This window comes from Ambystoma mexicanum, chromosome 11 (genome assembly GCF_040938575.1).
Source record: "Ambystoma mexicanum isolate Mex_15411 chromosome 11, UKY_AmexF1_1, whole genome shotgun sequence".
NCBI classification, from domain to species: domain Eukaryota; kingdom Metazoa; phylum Chordata; class Amphibia; order Caudata; family Ambystomatidae; genus Ambystoma; species Ambystoma mexicanum.
The window spans coordinates 911,971,428-911,992,346 of NC_090934.1; the positions used below are offsets into that span (position 1 = coordinate 911,971,428).

A 20,919-nucleotide genomic window follows, 5' to 3' on the forward strand; every position below is an offset into this window, starting at 1 on the left:
TCTAATCCCCTCGGGATAGTTGAGACCAGGACCGCACAATCAACATAAACGGGGGTCAGGCATTTACTGAGAGCCAGTTTCAGGCAGTCTTGGCAGCCATTTACTAATGCGTCAATTATCTTCTGAATGTATATATTAAAAAGGAGCAGGGCCAAGAGACACCCCTATCTAACTCCCACTGAGACCTCAAACTGGACAGTTAACTCACCTCCTAACCCATAGTGAACACATGCACTCGTCTTTGAGTAAAGTTGGGCAAGAATAAAAAGCAAATTAGCAGGAGCCCCACGAGCTCATAGTATCTTCCACAGGAGTGCCCACCATATTGAATAAAATGCGGTTTTTAGGTCCTGAAATACCACATACAGGTTAATTTTCCATAACACTGTGTACTTTTGGATTAAGAGGAAGAGTATTAGAGACTGATCCAGTGTGCCTCTATTTTTCTTAAAGGCAGGCGGATGGTCACTGAATATGTTCTCTTTATCAACCCAATCTTGCAGATGGATCAGTACAATTTTCTCAAATAGCTTGCTGATACCGTCCAACAAAGAAATGGGTCGGTAATTTGAGGGATTGTCCCTACCTCCTTTTTTTACTAATCGAGACAATCACAGCTTTATGCTAGGAGGTGGGGGTTATCCCAAGAGTAGAAATAGCATTACAAACTTTAGACAGGGCCGGAGCCCAAAGCGTGACCTTGTTTTAAACAGATCTATAGGTATAAGGTCAGGACCAGCGTCCTTGCCATTTTTCAAGGAACTCAAAGCAACCTCAACCTCCTCCACAGTAGTGCATAACAACACATAACCAGAAGCAGTAGGTGAAACACCAAGTATTGAGGGGGGTGGGGATCACAATATAAGCCCTCAAGGTTTGGCTCCAAGATTTGCCACTAATGCAACACAAGGGAGACTGATCCCCATTGTGATCCCCACCAGAAACCATTGTCCAAAAAGAGAGTTGTCCCCTGAATTAAGGTTATTATACAGTATCCCCATTTTTCTTTAGTAAACTCTTTCTTTTTGGCATTTGACATGCTCTTATAGTTGGCTCTAAAGTTGCAGAGTTTGATCCTATACACAACCAAACTTGAGCTAACAAAATGTTCTATTGCTCTTTTTGCTAAGCGGCACTTATCATACTACCAACTAGCCTGGGCTATTCTTCCTTTCTTTATTATTTTAGATGGCATAGTTACAAGGGGAACACAGTTTTGCTTTCAGTGCATCAAACTCAGCATACATAGTTACCTCGGAAAAATCAACTGCTAATGTGTTTTCCAATCTAATAAAATTGAGCCATTAATACAGGATTTAAGGTCACGATCTATAATATGTGACCATTACAGCATTTTATGGGCCTGGCCTTGTACCGTAATCGGTTGACTGCTGAAGGAGACATCAGCCATAGGTCGACTAACATTAGACCCTAAAATACATGCTGAAAGGGGAGAATGGTCACTATCAGCTCTCTGGTGGATCTCACTCATTTGCAGATATAAAAATATAAATGATAAGTGAGCTCTGATCATGACCTTTAAATGTATGTTGTTGCGGATGGTCGTTCAAGAATCTTCAATTACATGCCCTTAGATTTAAATTGAATAAGATACAGGCAGATTCTATGGCTGAGCAATGTCTTCTAGCGGGGTGTGGGGGGGAGAGTCCAAAGGGGGGATGTCCCATGCTAAATCGTGTTCATCTCATAGACCCGATAACTCCTTTAAAGCTTCCAACTGAAGGTTGAAATCCCTGGCAACAATAATATATTTGTCAAGATAGCCGGACACAACTTGTGTTAATTGGAGCTTGAAGGCACTGCAAGGTTGCCACACCGTTGGGATTCCAAGGCTTATTGTAGATGTTACATAAGCAACACATGTCCTCCTTACTAAGCCAAATCAACAACATTTGGAGGTCAAGACAGTCAGTATGTTCCACCTCAATCTCCCATAAATCCAAATTGATAAACCTCCAGATGGTCGACCTTTAAGACCATTAACGGCTGGCACATGAAGCGTTTGAAAACCCTGGAACAGAACTGGGCCAACTGCCCAGGTTTCCTGTAATACAATAATTTGGAACCCACAAACAAACGAGCGGCAATCCTGGGCAACCAACCATTTGCTTATTTCTGCAATGTTCCATGATAATAATTGATGGCATCGGGCAGCCACATTTTAATTTCTTCCTTGTACCAGTCAATCGACTGCTTCCAAGTCATTATTGTTCCCAAAACACATCTGAGAGGGTACCTTTATTACTCCCCGTGTGTTTGCAGTTAATGTTATTATTTTCCAACACACACTGAGGGGAGCCGTTATTACTCTTGCACAAAGCAGATAACCCACATGTGGTTACAGGTTTGGCCCTGATGTTATTATTCTCAACATGCCACTGAGGAGGACCTTTGTTACTCATGATCAGGGCAGATAACTCATATGTGGTTGCAAGTTGGGCCCTGGTATTACCCGACTCAACAGCACCCATATATTCAGATTGGAAAAAATCAAAAGACCTAATTGAGATCTTAATTCCATTTCCCGGGTAACACCTCTAATCAATGCTCAACAAGCCTTTCGCTAAGAACTCTGATGACAATACAATTTGAAAAAAGTCAAAGCCTGAGTTGGGAATCATGCCCTGTGAACATCTCATAATGTCATCCCTTGTAACTGAAAGGCATCCTTTTGAGTGTTGAATCCAATAAGAGCATTTGCTTTTCAGGAAATCAGAAGACTCATCTGCACCACTCGTCAACCTAGGGACATTCACCATAAAAACAGAGCAACTCTTCTCATTTTCTGCTGCACAGTGAGGGGGATTTAAAATCTTCGACCCCCTTTCCCTTCCCAGAATTTGTAGGTTAGCACCAGAAAGTCTCATAACTGGAGAACCCACAAAGCTAAGACCATGGTCAACGGGACGATTGTGAGGGAATAGAGGGAGGTAATGGAAGCCCCCTACTATTATGAGAATTCCCCACAACTTCTTAGCTGACCAATTGGGAATAAATGGCTGAGAGAGGTTAGAATCAGGCATGCCCCTACAAGAGAGAGCCTAACAGGTCCTCGGGGACATGAAGTCTCAGGGTTTCACACAATTAGAGTACATAGATGTCGCCATTCCCTTAGTCTCCTTTAGATATGACACAACATGTTCATCTCCAGGGGACAACGATGACTTTTCCACATGCCTGGCTCTCTCTTCAGCACAAGCCTGGGTGCCCCTATTGTGCAGTAATTTCCCCTTCGATAAGGGGGGCAAACAAATGAGTTTCTTATTTGAAGCCAGTTTCACTGTAGCTTTCCTTTTCCTCTTGTAATTTATGGCCACATCAGAGCACCACCTGAAGATTTTGACAAGATAGGTTTGGCAGGCCCTCAGACAAACGTTCAAAGCGGTTTGAAAGTAAACCTGAGATCGGACTCTTGGCGCTAGTCATACTTCTTACAACAGTTGGCTCCACAACTCCTACAATGTCATTGGTACAGAGACCGCAAGCAGCAACTGGGACAGAGGCAAGCTCCCCCAATGCCCCTTTCACAAGTCACAGGCTCAAGGACAGGCCCCAGCACAGTTGGGCTGAAGTGGCCTTCCTCTATCAAGTATGTTTTAATAATGTTACTTCCGCTAACCCCAGATGCCTAACCCTTTATAGTTACTGGGATAGTAGAATTCCTCCCTCCTCTTGACCACTGTTTCAAATTGAGCCAAATTGTCCTCTTTTTCCTTGATATTATTACATAAGCCCTTAGTATTGTGGGTTCTGCAGGTTCCAAATCACAGAAAGAAATAAGATCAATGTCTGCTGAAAAGGAAACACAACTGGAGCTGAGACTGCAAACTATAGACTGATCTTGAGCTGCCTGTAGGCCCCGCCCCCCACAACATCCTTGGAATTCGAACTGCTCCTGCCATTAATGTCAGTTAGTATATCCTTTATTTCCACAACCACGGTATTTACCGGCTTTATGGGTTTAAATATTCCAGAAATCTTATTTTGGCTCCCTTCAGATGCCAAGCCGCCTTCTTCTTTCCTTTTGCCCATAATACAGTAAAAATTGGTTGCACACACACTGGGCAAACCGGTGGACTGAAACTGGTTCGCTATCTGCGCATGATGATAAGTAAAGCTATTCAATTCCACATTTTCATTCTCAAATAAGCTAAAGAGAATTCATAACATACTGAAATACTCCGTTAATTTTGCAGAATAAGGCAAAACTGGCAGATGTCCTGCAACTGTTTCAGCTCAAGAGTGATGTAGCGGACTAGTTATATTGGAATCCTAAAAGCAATGATGTTCTCCTACCTACAACTGAAGAGAGATGGATAGCACATTTGGGGAAACAGCAACTACTGGTATTGCCCTGGACAATTATCCAAACCATTGTTTTCAGACTGCACTCCTCATGCTTCAGTTTTCCATTAGTCGCCCTAAATGCGACAGTTATGACCAGCTTCATGTCTCAAACTTGCTGTGCCTGGAGATGCAAGCTTCACCTCACCGATGATGCTCAAGGGGGCTGAATATGTCTGCTGCTGCTGGTATCATTCCGAAGGGATAAGAGGTAGCAACCTACCTGTTTACGGCCTCTGCTTATGGCCTTCCCCCTTTTGTAATAGCATTGCAGGTGGAAATTCCTTGGTTTGAAGGGGTGCCCAGAGCAATGGTTTAGATTTAGATTTTTTCAAAACCTTTTTCCTGGATCACTTTTCACTTTTGTCCCTGCTTATTCAGGTGAGGAATTTGCCTATAAGAGCGCTGTTCATGTAAGTGTGAATTCTAACTAGCACTACCACTCAAAAATGAGTGCTGCCACTCAAAAATGAGTGCTGCTTAACTACTCGTAACGTTGAGTTTACTGGATTACATTGATACCGATCATTGATCTTCTTTATCTCTTTTCCAACAGAGACCTGGATTCAGCCACTGCTGTACCCTATGATTATTTTCTTAGGGTTACTTTCAGAAATCCACCCAAAGCCTACTAGTATTTGTATGCCTGGTAGGTGCCCAAAGCATGGAGAGGGGGAGTAGAACAGCTCTCGGTTGATCCTGGCACCTAACACCCATTCATAGAATAGCTTTGGGTAAGGTTGCTGAGACAGTCTGTGACCTTTTCTCTCTAGGAGGCAGAGTGGCATATACACAGGTAGGGGAAATATAACTACCAAAGATAGAAAGTCACAGGAGGGCCTACTGTTTATTGACTTGATGTATGCATGCTTTCAGGGGGGACTCTTGTGGTTTGTGGCTGGTGCATTATCTTTTGGCCTGGAGCATGAACAGAGTCATTCTGCATGGAACTAAAGACTATTGGCATTCATTAAAATGCAACTGGTTATATCTATTCAGTACATGCAACACATTATTTGACCCCATAAATTCATCAGTTTCTTGCTTCCATTTTCACAGCTCTTTTTATGTTCAGGAGAACAAATATGTAGAGCGCATTAAAAAAACATATCAAAGGCCCACATTATTTTTCTAGTTCAAGCGGCAGAAACAATAATATGTATTTTTTGAAAAGACTACCTTTGGTGGTGGTTGTTGAGCCTGGAGTTGTGCTGGTGAAATGGAAAGTAGTGGTGGGTGCGGTGGTCGTGCAGCCATAAATGGATCTATCTATCGTTCCATTAAGGCCACATGTGGCATTGATGCACCCGCCGATACCGTCTGTTGTGTGGTAGATGACTTCCTGGTACTTGTACCTCACTCCCTGGTACTCACAGTAGCAAACTGCCAATGACAAAGGGAGAAAATTGTGCCATTAGCAAACAGAGTAGAATTTGCACACCCAAAGAGGTGCATTTGATATTCAACAAGATATTTCTAGTGCTCTACCTTCATTGTCTTGGTGGCACTCGATGCCTTTCATGGTGCATGTGCTAAAAAAAGAGAATGGAGATTTAGTCATAGTTGCTGGTCGGTGAAGAGATAGGAGGAATATATGCGCAACTGCAAAAGACATGTTTTTTAAAACATTGATAAGGACAATTTTCCCGTGTTCATAGGAAAATAAAAACACAATACAAAGAGATATTCGCTATATTCCACGCTGTGAGGTTGGCATGTCTTGCATGAGCTTTACCTGGGTGACTTGGTAGTGTGCATGCTCTAGATTGATGAAAAATCTGTAAGAAGACCCTTGAAGGACCTTTAAGTATGACCAAAAGTGAAACGGGTATATGAGGACGATATTGATAAGAACCGGATAAGAACCAGATAAGAAAGCATAGAGAGGAAACCTGCCGATGGAGCCATTCAAACATGAGAAATTGGGTTAAGTTAAGCTGTAGCCTGATTACATTTGGATCATGGTCTAAATACTTTAATAAAGGTGCAGTATGATACATTGTTGTCTTGCTCAAGGTTTCACAGTATGCCCAATGTGGTGTGATTTGCTAACATACGCAGTACCTCACCCCTGCTACACAGAGGTTTCTCGTCGCCCTAAGCTAATGTTTAATTAACTGTTGCTTACCAGGACTGGCAATTCTTATCAGTGTTAACTTTGTCTCCTGGCTTGTAGTACTTTCCGTTGTCATCATCGTAGCAGCCACATTGAGCAGTGCATTCCATGCCTTCCTCATCAAAATAGGGCTTGTCTGCTGGACAACTGGGATAGCAGCCTACACGAGAGGGAATAGACATTATACTGGATCCGGAGTGTACACAAAGAAAACTTCACACCAATTGTGAGGAGGGAACAGAAATCCCATTTCATATTCCATTACCTAGCCTTATAGCAAGCTATAAACAGTTTCCGACTGAAAAGTTCTTAAAATATATGTTTGCATACAGTGTCAAATTACTTTCTAAACCATTCACATGTTGACCATTGATGCAGCTGGCCAGATCATGAGGCTAGCCCAGGCATTCAGTACTTCTGACATATCTTGGGGTGCCTTCCGAGGCAAAGGTCACCCGACCTTCTCTCATACCAATACAAAGGCCTCCAGCAAGTTATCTGAAATAATTAAACCCCTAAGGCGATCTCTACTATCCAATAAATGCTTAAAGTCTTTACTGAACCACATTCCTCTCCCCATCCAGTAATTCATGTAATTTTGCACATTTTCTCCAAATCAGTCAGCAACCTGTGAAAAAAATGTGATGATCCAATTGAAGATCAAACATCATTTTCCCACAGGAGAATGCGCACTTGGCCAATATTATGAAAACCATTTTCACAGAAAGTATATTTACTGCTAAAGCTCCCAAACAACTCAGCCCACCCAAAGGCATTCAGGCCAAGGGCTAACATGCCACATGCCAATAACACAGTATAGAGACATTGCTAGTGTCTTAGCTGCAGAACCTTCTCATGTTCGGGTTACTTCTAGATCACTGGTTTCTAACCCAGGTTCTGGATGCTTTCAATGTTGCTGGCTGAGTATGACAAGACACATTCTGCTGCAAAGTAGAGGCAACTATTGATGCTACGGGTGACCTCTTTGGATTCTGCGCTCTTTGCAACTATAGTAAAGGTCTCTGCAAGAGACTTGTCTTGGGCAAACACATTCCGCAAACTCAAGTTACCACCACATGTCAATGGTCCATGTCACCCAGAAGGACATTGTGTCAAGTCTCACTTTCATCGAAACACTCTTTAACAGCTCATCTGGTTCTTAACTAAAAATACTCCATTTTGAATGCCTTGAAATTGTACGATGGGCACCGCTTAAAATGTGCTTCAAATGTAAAGCTTTACTTTTTTTGTACAATAACTTCTGTATAATATTTACTCTCTGTAATCATTGACACAAGCCATAGGTTTGCTGTAAAGCTTTCTGCCTGTTTTGAACTATCAGCGGAGGTCATTTCACCGCACAGACAAGCCTACGCATTTGCCGTGTGCTTTAGAGACCCCCTTAAGAACATTTGCAGCTCACAATATGGTTCACTCCCCCGTTGTTTCCTTGATTGTGATGCTACCTCCAGCTCTTCGGCTCTTGGATGCAGCTCTTTTACCACTGCGTGATATACAAACATTCTCAGTCATTTATCACTTTCTCACAAAGAAGTGCTACATACCTTCTAGTCCTGGCAAAACATCATTGAGGCATTTCCCACTGGGGTTCCTGCAGGTCTTCATACAGGAGGCGCCGCAGGGCTTGTAGTGCCACTCACACTTTCCAGCGGGGTTATAGTAATCGCAGAAGAGAGCTGTAGTAAGGAGATCACACAGAAAGCATGAGTAGGATCCATCACGCTGTGACGCAATGCAGATCAAGAGAAAAGAAAGACTACAAAACGTTCTTATGGAAAGGCGGTAAGAAGACAGCAGGGAAAAAAGTGATAGATAATTGATAAAAGATCTGACAAGAATAGTGGCAAGTGTAAATGCACACAATGTGGGTCATGCTACTGGGATGAACAACTTGAAGGCCAATAATGAACATCAATAGGCTTAAGTCCTTTGGTACAAAATAAAAATATGTTTGTGTATGTGGGAGTGGGAGTTGATACCCAAGAGAGGTTTATGTAGTGTTAATACATTAAACAACAAAAGCATTCCAGAATATTTAAGGGAAATCTTGGGCATGTTGGTGGGCTGCTTTATCTCCAGGGAATGTCTGGACGATGTGGACAGTGCAGCATAAGCATTGCAAAGTCAGTTCCTGCCATGAGTATGTAAGAAAACATTTGGGCATTACAAAAATCGGCCTGATCTGTACCAAACGCTGCTCACAAAACAAATCAAGTCTTCATTTTATGTCAACAATTTCATGTATGTGAAGACTTTCTTCTTCCCTCTTCAAGCCCTCTTAAAACACAGTTAAAACTCACGGCAGGTGTTTGGGGTTCTCCATGCGACACAGGTGCCAAATTCACTGCATATTTGAGCGTAGGCTGCAATTGCTGTGCAGAAACATTCACAGTCCCCACCAGTGTCACAGGCGCAGGAGTCACTCACGCAGGCGTCATAATATTTAGTGGGGTCAACCTGTTGAAAGAAGAACACATTGGAACTGCTGTATGGCAAACCTGCAAAACCTGCGTCCTTGGGAATTATCTAGAAACACTTGCCTCCGAAGTGTTCACCCCTGCTGCTGCATGTGCAACTTTTTCAAATTAACAGCTATTGGCAACTGCTGAGCTCGCTAAGAGGAAGGGAATCCTACAGCCATAACAAATGAAGCCCACATGGACAGAACATGTGTGCCTCCTGACCGCGCCTCCAAATGTTCCAAGTGCAGAGAAACCCTGGGATCCTCATTTAAGGCGTAGGGCTGACGTGGACATTACAATAGGACTATTTTGTTTGATGGAGTCACCTTCAGACAAATGGATCTCGTTCGATTTTTTTTAATAATTTCATAATTTGACTAATCAAGGAAAAAGGTCAGGTTATGACAACTTCCATTTTCAGTTCTTTGGCAGCAGAATTCCTTCCCTGGATCAAGGATTCCGTGATTTGTCAGTGGAGGTTCTCCACTGCCAACTCTTATCAGATAGGTTACTGTTTTTAGAATAGTTCATAACACACTCCTCCCACGTCTACGCAGAGAGTGTCAGATAGTCTTCCAAAAGACAGATGAGAAGGTCCAGTGGAATCGGCCAACCCTGCTGACACAGCATCACATGGTTTTGAGGTGGTGGACAATTTATTGTGATTTCCCCACTTGCCCAATGTGTGCGATTCCGGGTAAATTTGATTTGTCCCTTTGCCCCAGTTGCATCATCTATCAACATGGGGTAGGGTTTAGAAACGGTTTAGACACATGAAACGCTGCATCAAGCAATAATCAAAGTGTACCCAGAGATTATTCAGGTCTCACAGGATTCCTATTTCCTTCAATTTAAACCTTGGGTAGAAACACTTGAAGAAATAGCTGAGTGAGACATTTCAGTGTGGTGTGTTCAATTAGAAAGCACAGCATATGTGTAACCCCTTCTAAGAAAAAAACAAATATAACAGTAAATGTCTGTGAATAAGAGATATTCTTCATGGTATCAGGCCATTTTACCTGAGAGTGGCACGCAGAGAATACTTCGCTGTTGATGATGCTGCACTGCTTCTGTGCCCAGGACTTCCTGTAAGGGTTGGCAGAGCATGGGTCTCTTGGTTGTTTGGCATCTGGGCAGGTGGGAGAGAATTTCCAGCTGTTTCCAAATTCTATCACATCGTTCACCACAGACTGGCTCCTGGTTGTAAAGTCATTGTTAGCGTTTCCATCATAGTTCCCACACAGGCCGCACACTGTGCCCTGTAGAAGGAAAAAGAGGAAGAGAAGTTGAAGAAAGCAGAGTGACTGCTACCTATTCTGAAAAACGATTGCTGCACACATTATATAGACAGATCTACGTGATTACTACAAAGCGCGAAATTGTGAATGCGAAAATATCGAATTCCAGAATCGTGTTGCGGAGTGATCTCATAGATCACTTTCCTGGCATCCCAAATCTCCCTCCCCCTCCCCCCTCCCACTTACCTTTTCAGCAGCACACTCTCCACCATCCCTGCAGCATCAGTTCCCTCCCACTAACGTGGGTCAGAGCTGACGCCGCAGAGTCCCTTTTTCTGTTTTACTTTGTCTTTCTTTTTTTCTTTATTGTCCCCCGCGTCCAATGTCCTGGAAGAGGGGGACACCCCTGAAACCCCGGTAGCCCATAATGCCGAACAAGGATAGCGCGGTACACCCCATATTTTTTCTGTTTATTTCAATCAATACCCTATAGACAATGATTCTATAGCCTAGGCTTATCACACCGCATATTTTTAAGAAAAGCTTCTATATCTAGCTTACTCAGAAACATTCCTGAGTGATGCACAGTCGAGGTTCTCGGCTCAAAGTAGTATTATGATTTTATGTTTAGTTCTACAACATAGTGATTTAGACTGTGAAGGCCTGCATGTTGTAGCTGTGGCCAAATGTAGAGCTGACCTAAGGATGCGCAAATTTACACATTCTATTTTGTTGGAACTGCAACACATTCTTTGCAGATACCAACAAACTTACTTTGACTCTGCAAAACTCTAGTGCTCATGTAAGGTTTTTGTCTTACCAATAGCATGAGTAATTGTTTTTGTGGATAACTTAATATCGCAGATTTCCCAACCCATTTTTTGTATTGAGCGTTAAACCAAACTACAGATCATTTTCAGGTAGCCCATATGGTTCAGCAGTTATGGACCAAAGGTTGGCTTTGGAAGAATGTATTGAAGGTTTGTTGAGCCTTTTAATTAAGGGCCAGCATCCAGTAACTGCAGTCTGCAGATCACCACTGCGCTGCAAGGGTGAACAGCAATCTCCATTTTCATAATTCTCACCTTAAAGTCTGCGCTGAGCTTGATAAAGATGCTGGTCTTCTTGTCCCACGTGAGAATCAGTCCATTGTCGGCCTCAATCACCAGGTAGTTGCCCATGTTCCGGATCTTGTATGGCACTTCTGCCCCAATGCCCCTCTCCACCACTTCAACATGCTCATCAGTGAGGATCAGCTCATAGGTCTAAAAGCAAAGGCATTAATACAATGTTGACAAAGAAACAAAACAGGTTACACATGCTCACTTTCAAACCCTTTTCAAAGTGTAAGGCACAGGTTTAACCACAAGATGACTTGGAAACATTCACGTCTTTAGTGGCTATCAATGCTGTTGAGTAAATATTCTTCAATGGGTGACAGCGACTGGCCTGCCATTTACATCTGGGCCTCCAAGTAAGTCATGGTCCATAGATTCTCTTCTCTTAGCCACAATAGCTCAGAACTATGTTCAACAACTTGCATCAGTGTTGTAGTCAAAAGTGTCTTACCTTGTGAAAGTTACTGCTGCGGGGAGCTGAAGGAGCTACGCTACTTTTGGTGGTAAACCTGCAGCTTAATGGCTCTAATTAACCCATGGTGCTTGGAACACATTGGATCTCCTTTGGCAGCTTGTTGACATTGCATCAACCCAATGCTAGATGAGCTTCTGATCAGCACAGCCTAATGGCAGGTCAGCTCTACGCCATCATCATCTTGTCACGGTAGAAAACCATGCTGATAACACCCACAATGACACAGGCCTCTGGTAATGACTAACAAGACAATTAAGCATGGCCTACTGGGGCAGGACGATGAGTTGGCATGCATAACCTGAATGGAAGAGAGGCATCACGAGGGGAGTTTGGCTCCAGGCAGTATTACTGGCTAATGACCAGGCAGGAAGAAGGAGGAGGTTGAGAAGGTTTTGCTCGAACCGTCCGTATACTAAGAATCGGATGATGGACAAATATATATATATATATATATATATATATATATATATATATATATATATATATATATATATATATATATATATTGCGCTGTCATTCCTTTCCTTGATTTATAAACTCACCCCTACGAAGATTTTCATGGCCTTGGAACAGGTGGTCCCAGTTGTCCCACAGGGGATGTTCTCGGTGACTACTCGGAAGGTGCTGCCGACTTTGTCCTTACCACAGTGGTCCTGAGGAGGGAAAATTAGTCAGCGTGAAATCTAATGCAGTAAGAAATGGAAATGCGATATCATCTGTTGTCCGTTTCACCAGTGAATATATTACTTTTAACAGTAACTACAATTATTTGAGTATGGAAGCCTTGTACTTAATGTTTTGAATGCATATACGTAGGTGCCTATTATTTAAAGCCAGGAGGGGGAATGGTAATTGGATCACGTATAAATAGTGTGTACTGCATAATGAAAAGACAGCAATGGCTGAAAGTAAATATGAAGTTGAATGGGTATCATAGTGTTGCATGAACCCATCACTTTACCTGGGCGAGAGTATATTCACAGTCCCCACTGAAGCTGTAACGCTTTCCATCAAAGGTGATGTAGTGTCCGTCACCATACACTGCACAAGTCCCAAGGCAGGGTTCTTTGCTGCATTCCCACATCCGGTTCTTACAGGTACTACGAAGACAGACATTGCATTTAAATTGCATTCTTGCACTCTATTTTCTCTCTTATTTTTTTTTCAAACAATAAATAAACTTTGACAACATTGGAAAAATCCCACCTTTCCTTTTGACAATTCACAGTACAACAAATCCCACCTGATATTTCTGAATATCTTTGACGGATGGCTTTGACATTTGCTAACGATGTAACTTGCCAAAATGCACTGTCATAGATTGTGATATTGTGGTAACAATGTTCTTGGCAATATTGAACTGAAGCTGTTGATTTTACCCTGAGAATATGTACATACTCTAGGCGACTGCACTGATGGTGTGTTACCAGTCCCCAAGCCAGATGGGACTGCTATAGTAGTAATGCAGGGAAGTTTTCAATTTATTTTCTGGACTTGTGCCTCAAAATTCTCCTCTAATAGAAAATGCATCAATGATTTTTATATTTCCGACTTGAAGCAGAGTTGATCACCATGTGTCTGCCCGCTGCGGTTAGACCAACACCTTCATGCAGAGTGGTCCATGTCTCTGTTGTATCAGAGCTTTTTTCTATTTCTAGTTCATAACATAGACAGAGATAAGGGACTGAAACATGTCAACTTCAGGCCTAAAGAGGGCTAGATAATATAAGGCAGAAAGATTCACTCTGATATCTGTTTTTGTGGTCTATTCGTAGTGTTATTTAGGGATTATATTTAGTATTTTCAACTCGTTGGTTTGCCATGTAAATATATATGGCTTGAAATGATCATGTATTCGTTTCTTATGTGGATGTGTGAGTTGTAATAGTAAATATGATTCTGCGTATGTGTATATATTGTGGTTAATTTGTCGAATTTATAGAAGTATTTATTGCTTTATGTCCAAAAAGGGAAGGGTAACTGTATCATACATAACAATTATTTATATTATGTGATAGCGACTGCCATAATAAAAATAAGACACCAAATGAAGCACACATCTGCATATCTCTCTTAATGTCTTTTCTTCCTTTGCTGTAAACCAGAAAACACTGGGATCTACAAAAACACCTTAGAATCAGACCCCCCTAAAGATAGTTTCCACCTGCAATATTGCTCCTCCAGCATTGAAGATGCAGTTTCCCCATCACCACAAAGCTCATTATCATTGAAATGGTTACTTCACAGCCCATTGGTAGAGCATCCTGAGAAGAAAAAGTTCAAACTTGCCAGGTGTTGCATTTGACTTTGATCGTGGCTCCAGGTTTGTAGATGGCATCATTGTGTACGCATGGACAATCCTCTGCCTTGATACAGCGGCCGGTGCCGTCGGACACCAGTCCTTCGGGACACATGCAGCCAGAGGTGCAATGGGTGCTGTACTGTAAGGGCCAACGAAAGAGAGTCATATCAGCCAGATTATACGTGCCTGAGAGGAAAGCATGAGCCGAGGATATCCTAACTCGAAACTCAAACACCGTCTTTGGTATTGCTCATTCCCTGCCATAACCTTGTCTATGAATTGCATACATTAATTCACTGGGGATGATTGGAGGGCCATGCAGTAATCCTGCCAGCACTTGATACCAATGGCCTTTTAAAAAGAAAATCATTTCATAAGGAGTTATTTAACTATTTGACACTTACGCATTGCATATCAAGAGTGTGGCAGCTTTTCTGGCACTCTGCCCCTGCGGTGCCCACGGTGGCATTGGCACAGTCAAAGTAGACCTTTGGTGCAGCACAATCTAAAAAAAAGAATAAAGGGAGTGTAAAGCAGTCACCTATACTTGACCTATTCCTGTCATTTAGCTCCTTTCCTTATAGTAGTGGAGACCTGCCCTAGTTATGACCATTGCATTAAAATTGAGATATGTGAGTTGGGCAACGCCGGCCCATGAATATTGTGAATCCCTGACATAGAGACCTGCATATCAGCTCAATTGATTGATATGGTGACTTCTGTCTCATTACCTTCATGAATCTCAATTTCCCCCACTAGTCTTTTCTAGGGTAACATTTTTTTAAGCAGCAATTTTTTACATCTCAAATGAGCTTCACATTTATTCTGTGGTGGGGTTTCCAACCTTGGCAGTGGAATTAAGTGGAACTTGTGATACCACTATGGAGGCTAAATCAGGTGAAGAGTCAAAGAAAAGACTAAAAGAGATTTTCTCTACCTGGCTTTGTGGATCCAATGCAGTTTAGCTTCCCTTGTGTGCAGGTGCTGAGAGGAGAAAGTTAGATATCAGAGTTGTGTTCCCACATCCCTTTTCCATCATGCCTTTGCTAACAGAATCGTATATCATTCGTTTACTAAAATGTAATATATCGCCCTGTTTTAGAGGCACCAGGACACTTAACATCCTAATAAAACAAACCAAAACACTTCTTTGAGGTACATTCTTTCTGGGGATACTGCAATGGAGGCATGGAAGAGTAATGGCAGTTTTGATTCCAGACTTCAGGAAACAGTGGTATGGTTCAGTAGGGAGGCTTCATAAAGTGATTATGTATAGAGTAGCTGTACACACATTCTGTAGCCTAGAAACGCATTCTATCCACTCTCTATGTCTTCTCATTGATAGTTTGTAAGGGTTCTCACTAATCTCAATAAAAAGAACATTGCAATTATTGATGCTTACTTAGGGTGCCCATCACACATTTGGTTCAGGCTGAACTTTGACCAAGTGCAATGTCCTTTTTTCACAAATGGTGCTCTGGCATTGATTGAATAGGTGTCACCTACACACATTCTAACATCTCTAACTGCTATTAGTCGCTAGTGTATGTTGAAGCTCCGAACATCTGCTGAAGGCCTGGGGACCTCTCTTGCCAATCTAAGTATGGCATTGCACTTTCGAATCCAATTGAATAATGTTCCTGTGTCAAGACTAGATTCAGATACATCTGTTGTCATTAATCTTTGTACCAAAGATAAGAGTTATTTTAGGCTACTGCCCTGTCTTCTCTCAGATGTTATAAATCTGATTTGTAGGGTGCAGCAATGCCATACAAACTCCCTTCAAGGTGCTGTACAAGTAGCACACATCACAGTACAGTTTCCACAAAAGTTACACTGAAAGCATCCTCTATGTGGAAGAAGTGTCATTGCAACTGCAACTCCAATCTGTCTCAATGTGAAGAGAGTAGAGACAAGGGGGCAGCAACTCTCTGAAAATGGCAGATTTCTTTTCAATTATGAAGTCACATAAAAGTGGAATCATTAAATATGCCGGCAAAGCCATGGCAACAAGGGCAATCAGGTTGAATGCAGACTATGAACTCAATACTTGATTCTAGGAGTAAGAACTGACCCATTTACTTTGATCATTCAATTCTAGATAACAACAACAATGTTCTCCACTGGAAGAATGTTCTTTTTGTGTGAATCATAACCCTAACTCCAAGTGGCTCTGACTTAGAAAAGATATTCAAAATGTAGGTGTAGGTTGTCGCTGAACATAATGGGAGCTTTTTATACTTACATTGCAAAATCTTTATGGTTATTCCTTTAAACATGTTGCAAATGAAACATGTGTGACTATGAACCACTGTCTGGAGGAAGTCACAAATACATTTATTACTAAGAGTAGGGCACTAGTACTATGCTATTGAGTAGGTCAAGATTATCTACCCTTTGGTTCGTGTTCCATGGCAAAAGTCACATTAGTGTATGAGAATTGGAACAAAACCAAACCTTTATTCAATTCGATTTTCTAATTAGAATGTTGTTTATAGCTAGCCTCGTCAATTAGAATTCTGAAATGCCCCTTACCACATAACCCCGTTCTCATGTACAACTTCTCCTGATGGCACAGCAGATCCCTGGAAATAACAGGGGCAAGAAGCAGCAGGAACACATTTTCCGGCTTCGTCCATATACGTCCCTTCCTGGCAGGTGCATCCATCCACCGGCACAAACTTAATGTTGCAGGTATAATCCGGCTCACTCAAGGAGCGGCAGGTGGGCTGGCAGGAGTTGACTGAGTAGCTGTACGTCATGGACTTGGGGCAGCTGGTGGTGTATTTGGCTGTAAGAGAAACATTGTACATTACTTTGAAGCCTGGGGCTGCAGAGGCAGCACGCAGAAACACAGCCGAGTAGGCATTACCGAGGAGCAAGTGCTCAGGCACTGTGTGATCTTAGCAAAACACGGTCCTCCTGCCAAGGGCCTTCACAAGCAGTACATGGCTCGCGAAGGAGCAGAAATGTGGTTCCAAAGAGCGAGGCTAATTTTGGCTCACAACTTACGTTTCATCCTTAACAGCACACAATAATCAGAAGGAAATTTCAACAAGTTACAAAAGCACATTGTAATATGAGAAGCAGCTGAAGCATGTGAATATTGATCTGAGCATCCATTTAACTTTTTAAAAAAGCGCCAAATTACAAAACGTAGAAAGCATTAGGAACAGAGCCGTGTAACCATGGTTTAGGGTATCCGGTCTTTGGAGCTTTTTTCAGCTGCCCAAAACTCAGATTTTAGTGAGAACCTCACAATGATCGAACTTACCACAGACGTTCTTCCTCCATCCGGTTATTGGGACGCCTTTGGAAGCACAGGCCCGGAAGTAGGTTGAAAGGGCGGCACACAGACATTCCTCGGTCTTCTCACAGTTGCAAGTATCATACATACAGGTCTAGGGATGGCGAAAAAGAGCACGTCTCTGTCAAGGAAGCTGAATGCAAAACCCCACAGGAGCCCTCTAAGGTCATGATTAGCTCACAGTGCATTTGAAGCCAGGAAATAGAACAGAAAGTTAGATCCTCCCAACCTGCTTAAGACGTGTGTGTGCATCTTTTCTAGGGTGCAGATTGAAGGGGTAGTTTGCATTATTCCACTTGCAATAATCAATCAGATTCACTTAGTCACAGCAAGACTGTGCTTTATTCAGGAAATTGTCCCTAAATCGTACTCTAAAGTCGACCTATAGAAGCGTGCTCTTTCTCCGCCATCAGACTTACCGTGTAATAGGTGGATGGGTTCTGCACGGCGTGACAGCTAGCGAAGGGTCCTGCCGGGTCAGTCAGCACACCACACCAGTGTTCAGCATATTTCTCTAAAGTAGTAAACAAAGAGATGTAGTGAGATGGTTGCTGCTCGGGTGATTTACTTCATCAATTTTTGTGAAATCAAGTGACTGATTCAAGCGTAGATCTCTGTTCGTTAATCGAGAAAGCCAAGGCTATGGTTATCATCCAACTCTTGGTGGAGTGGTAACACATCTGAAAACATTTCAAACAATTCCTAGGGGTGATTTGAATTGTGTTTAATTACATATGCCCTAAAACATCTAAAATAAAACAGATAACTACAACATGGCATTCCTATATACACCCCCATCTACGCCTTTGTCAATTGATTACTCCCCAGAGGTAAAATCCCTGATAAAAGGATGGAGGTATTTGTGTGGTATGTAATTGATGATGGACAATGGGTCTTTTTGTATCTTACATTTACATGAACCCATTAAAGTCACATAAAACATCTGCATTCACTTTTGCCTCCTATTGGTGGGTTCAGCATTAATGGTTTACTGGAAAGTTTATAGGAAAACCATGTATAGCCCGTGGCCCAGAAAAAGGGCCTGTCTTCATAAGGCTACTTACTTGTCCCCTAAAGATAACCTAGGATTAAAGATACAGACAGCAGCTGTGAATAAAGTACTTTCTTTAGGTAGTGTGTTGTTTTGTTTATGTAGTGTCTGCTAAGGTGAATGGCCTAGTCACCCCAACCCGATCATGGGGCTGGATGTAATGTGGAAGGGAAACAAGAAAGAAACCAGAGGACAGAACACCCCCTGCCCAACAATGGGCTGGGCAGGGGTCATTCAAGAAGTGAAAACACGCTAGGAGAGAAAACAAAACGTGGGGGGAGAAGATGGAGAAAAGGAGACACCAAAGAAGAAGGAAAGAAAATCAAGGACAAAAAAACTTGAACTTGGCTGCATGAGCTGGATGAACCAGCTAACCTGCCATGGGCTTGGATGCGTGCCCAGAGCAGAATGGACACCCATGAGGCTGTGGCAGCTGTCTGTCCACCCACCTGAGGGCTAATCCAAGTGGCCCCATTTGCAGTAAAGGCCCCAGTGTTGAGGGAAAGATACATTATCAGAGGAAATATCTTAGAACAACTGTTCCAGGATGTTTTACTCACAACAGATGACACCTACCGTTTTCAATGCTGAGAGTGCATGGGTTCTCAAAGATGTTTTTCACATTCGGGCAATCTGCAGAAGTCTTCCAAGTGTTTGCGAAGGCAGCTGCAGTTCCTTCCACTATCCCATTCAGGGATTGGTAGTCGTCAGCCTGGATGTTATTGAAGTTGCCACAGAGACCTGTAAGGGGTAATCATAAAGGGGAAGGTGTCATCTTGATGATGCTCTGGTGAAGAGGTTTTGGTGAAGGTCCCATGAGGGGATCGCTTTCTTTCTTACCGCAGGTTTTTCCTTGGTAGCCTGGGTCCAGACCCACATAGACCTGCATGGTGGGAATAAGCTGGATCTGAAGCTGGAGACCCATCTGCGTATGCACAATGATGAAGAAGGATGATGGTCGGAACAAGGTGACATTGGCTGGTCAAAATAGAACATATTCAGTTTTAGAGAATGGCAAGAACAGGTGATACGCTCAAAACTAGAAGTCTACAGTATTCAGTGACCAGCTGAAAGATTAAGAGTGATCACTTGTTAAGGAAATTAAACATTATTAGGTAACACCGAAGTCCCCATTCTCCTATTAGCCACTTCTGAGTACCTTGTGAATGCAGAACATACCTTCAAGCCCCTCCATTTCTGAAGAAAGCTAGCCTCCCACATTGTGTGCTTTAACAACAATTCCTTGCACAATTTCACCGTGATTATGCTACATCTTGATACCTTTTTTAACCAAATCAATTGTACTTCCTCCCCACAAATATGCCATATGTATATTCACTCCCTCTAGCCATTTGATATCTTCAGTGCCTCACATCATGCGGCTCTGATGATACATCATGCTACAACACAACATCTTCCGATTCTCTCGTTTACAGTTCTCCTCGCAGCATATCACAACTGTCCTTATCGTATCTCTTCACTGTGAAGCATCTGTCTGCCTCACAATTTCTTGGCAGTTGCGTGCTCACCTCCTAAATCACCCTTTCCTTAAGTTCTGAGAACATTCCCTCTCAGGGGTGTTACTAGGTCTGGACAAGATCTGGGGCTATGCTAATATCTTGGTTGTCTGAACTCGGGGCTAGATAGCCTTTTGATTTTAGCCTCTGAGCTTCTTTCTGGGGCTACAACCAAAAGACCCGGGGCTATAGCCCTCCCTAGCAATGCCCCTGCTCCCTCTTACAGTTTAACAAGTCCATTGTGTTGAAGGCAACATGGCTGACCTTTATAACACATTTATGGACTATAGTACAAAATCAATCAATAGCAAAACTGACTTAATCAGTTGTTTAATAAACAACTGCTTTGTTTAGGCAAACACTCAAAGACAGTTTATGGTTGAGTGACAGGATTTGATAAGTTATTGGAATGTTAGTTGAAGGTGAAAACCATTTTCTAACTGGAATAAGAGGAAGCTCAATGGTCATTACCGCCAATGTGTGTTCTGATGCAGTTGAAATGAGGGACATACAGATAGCAGCTGATATTAGAAGCTACTGTTTAACTCACTGATCTACCTTATTATTTATGCTGTAGTCCAGAAAATAGAGCAGAATCCCAGATCAAGCAACAAGATAAAAGCAAATCTGAGGGCTATAGATTGGTATAGTGTAAAGGAGGTTACATCGAGAGAGAGACTTACCCGCTGAGACCGGTAGCTGAGTGTATACCCAGTTCACAAATACACTGCCACAGGGTTTGATTACAATGATCTTGTGAATGAAAGAGAGACATGAGTTAGCAAGGCACTCACAACGGCATAGGAAGTCTACACTGGGTAGATGTGTTAATCACATGGACGACCTGTGCAACTAAAGAATGACCAATCAGACCCGTTCTGACACTTAGCAAGCCGGTTTCCCTAACACATGCGTTTTCTTAAGCAATCTAGCACTGATCATTTTAG

General features: G+C 42.4%; 1 protein-coding gene across 1 annotated transcript in view; it reads right to left on the reverse strand.

Annotated features, from left to right (window-relative positions):
• The window catches only part of LOC138503905 (mucin-5AC-like), a 76,820-nt gene that overhangs the window by 34,606 nt on the left and 21,295 nt on the right, over positions 1-20,919 (reverse strand). Inside the window, exons 13-30 of the mRNA XM_069623990.1 lie at positions 20,656-20,725; positions 19,296-19,433; positions 19,032-19,196; positions 17,824-17,918; positions 17,372-17,498; positions 16,633-16,888; positions 15,035-15,081; positions 14,502-14,602; positions 14,085-14,236; positions 12,757-12,895; positions 12,338-12,448; positions 11,288-11,467; positions 9,984-10,223; positions 8,803-8,959; positions 8,047-8,178; positions 6,494-6,641; positions 5,854-5,897; positions 5,545-5,748 (exon numbers count right to left, since the gene is read on the reverse strand). Coding sequence (XP_069480091.1) covers positions 5,545-5,748; positions 5,854-5,897; positions 6,494-6,641; positions 8,047-8,178; positions 8,803-8,959; positions 9,984-10,223; positions 11,288-11,467; positions 12,338-12,448; positions 12,757-12,895; positions 14,085-14,236; positions 14,502-14,602; positions 15,035-15,081; positions 16,633-16,888; positions 17,372-17,498; positions 17,824-17,918; positions 19,032-19,196; positions 19,296-19,433; positions 20,656-20,725 — 2,506 coding nt within the window. The remainder of the gene's footprint in view (positions 1-5,544; positions 5,749-5,853; positions 5,898-6,493; positions 6,642-8,046; positions 8,179-8,802; positions 8,960-9,983; positions 10,224-11,287; positions 11,468-12,337; positions 12,449-12,756; positions 12,896-14,084; positions 14,237-14,501; positions 14,603-15,034; positions 15,082-16,632; positions 16,889-17,371; positions 17,499-17,823; positions 17,919-19,031; positions 19,197-19,295; positions 19,434-20,655; positions 20,726-20,919) is intronic.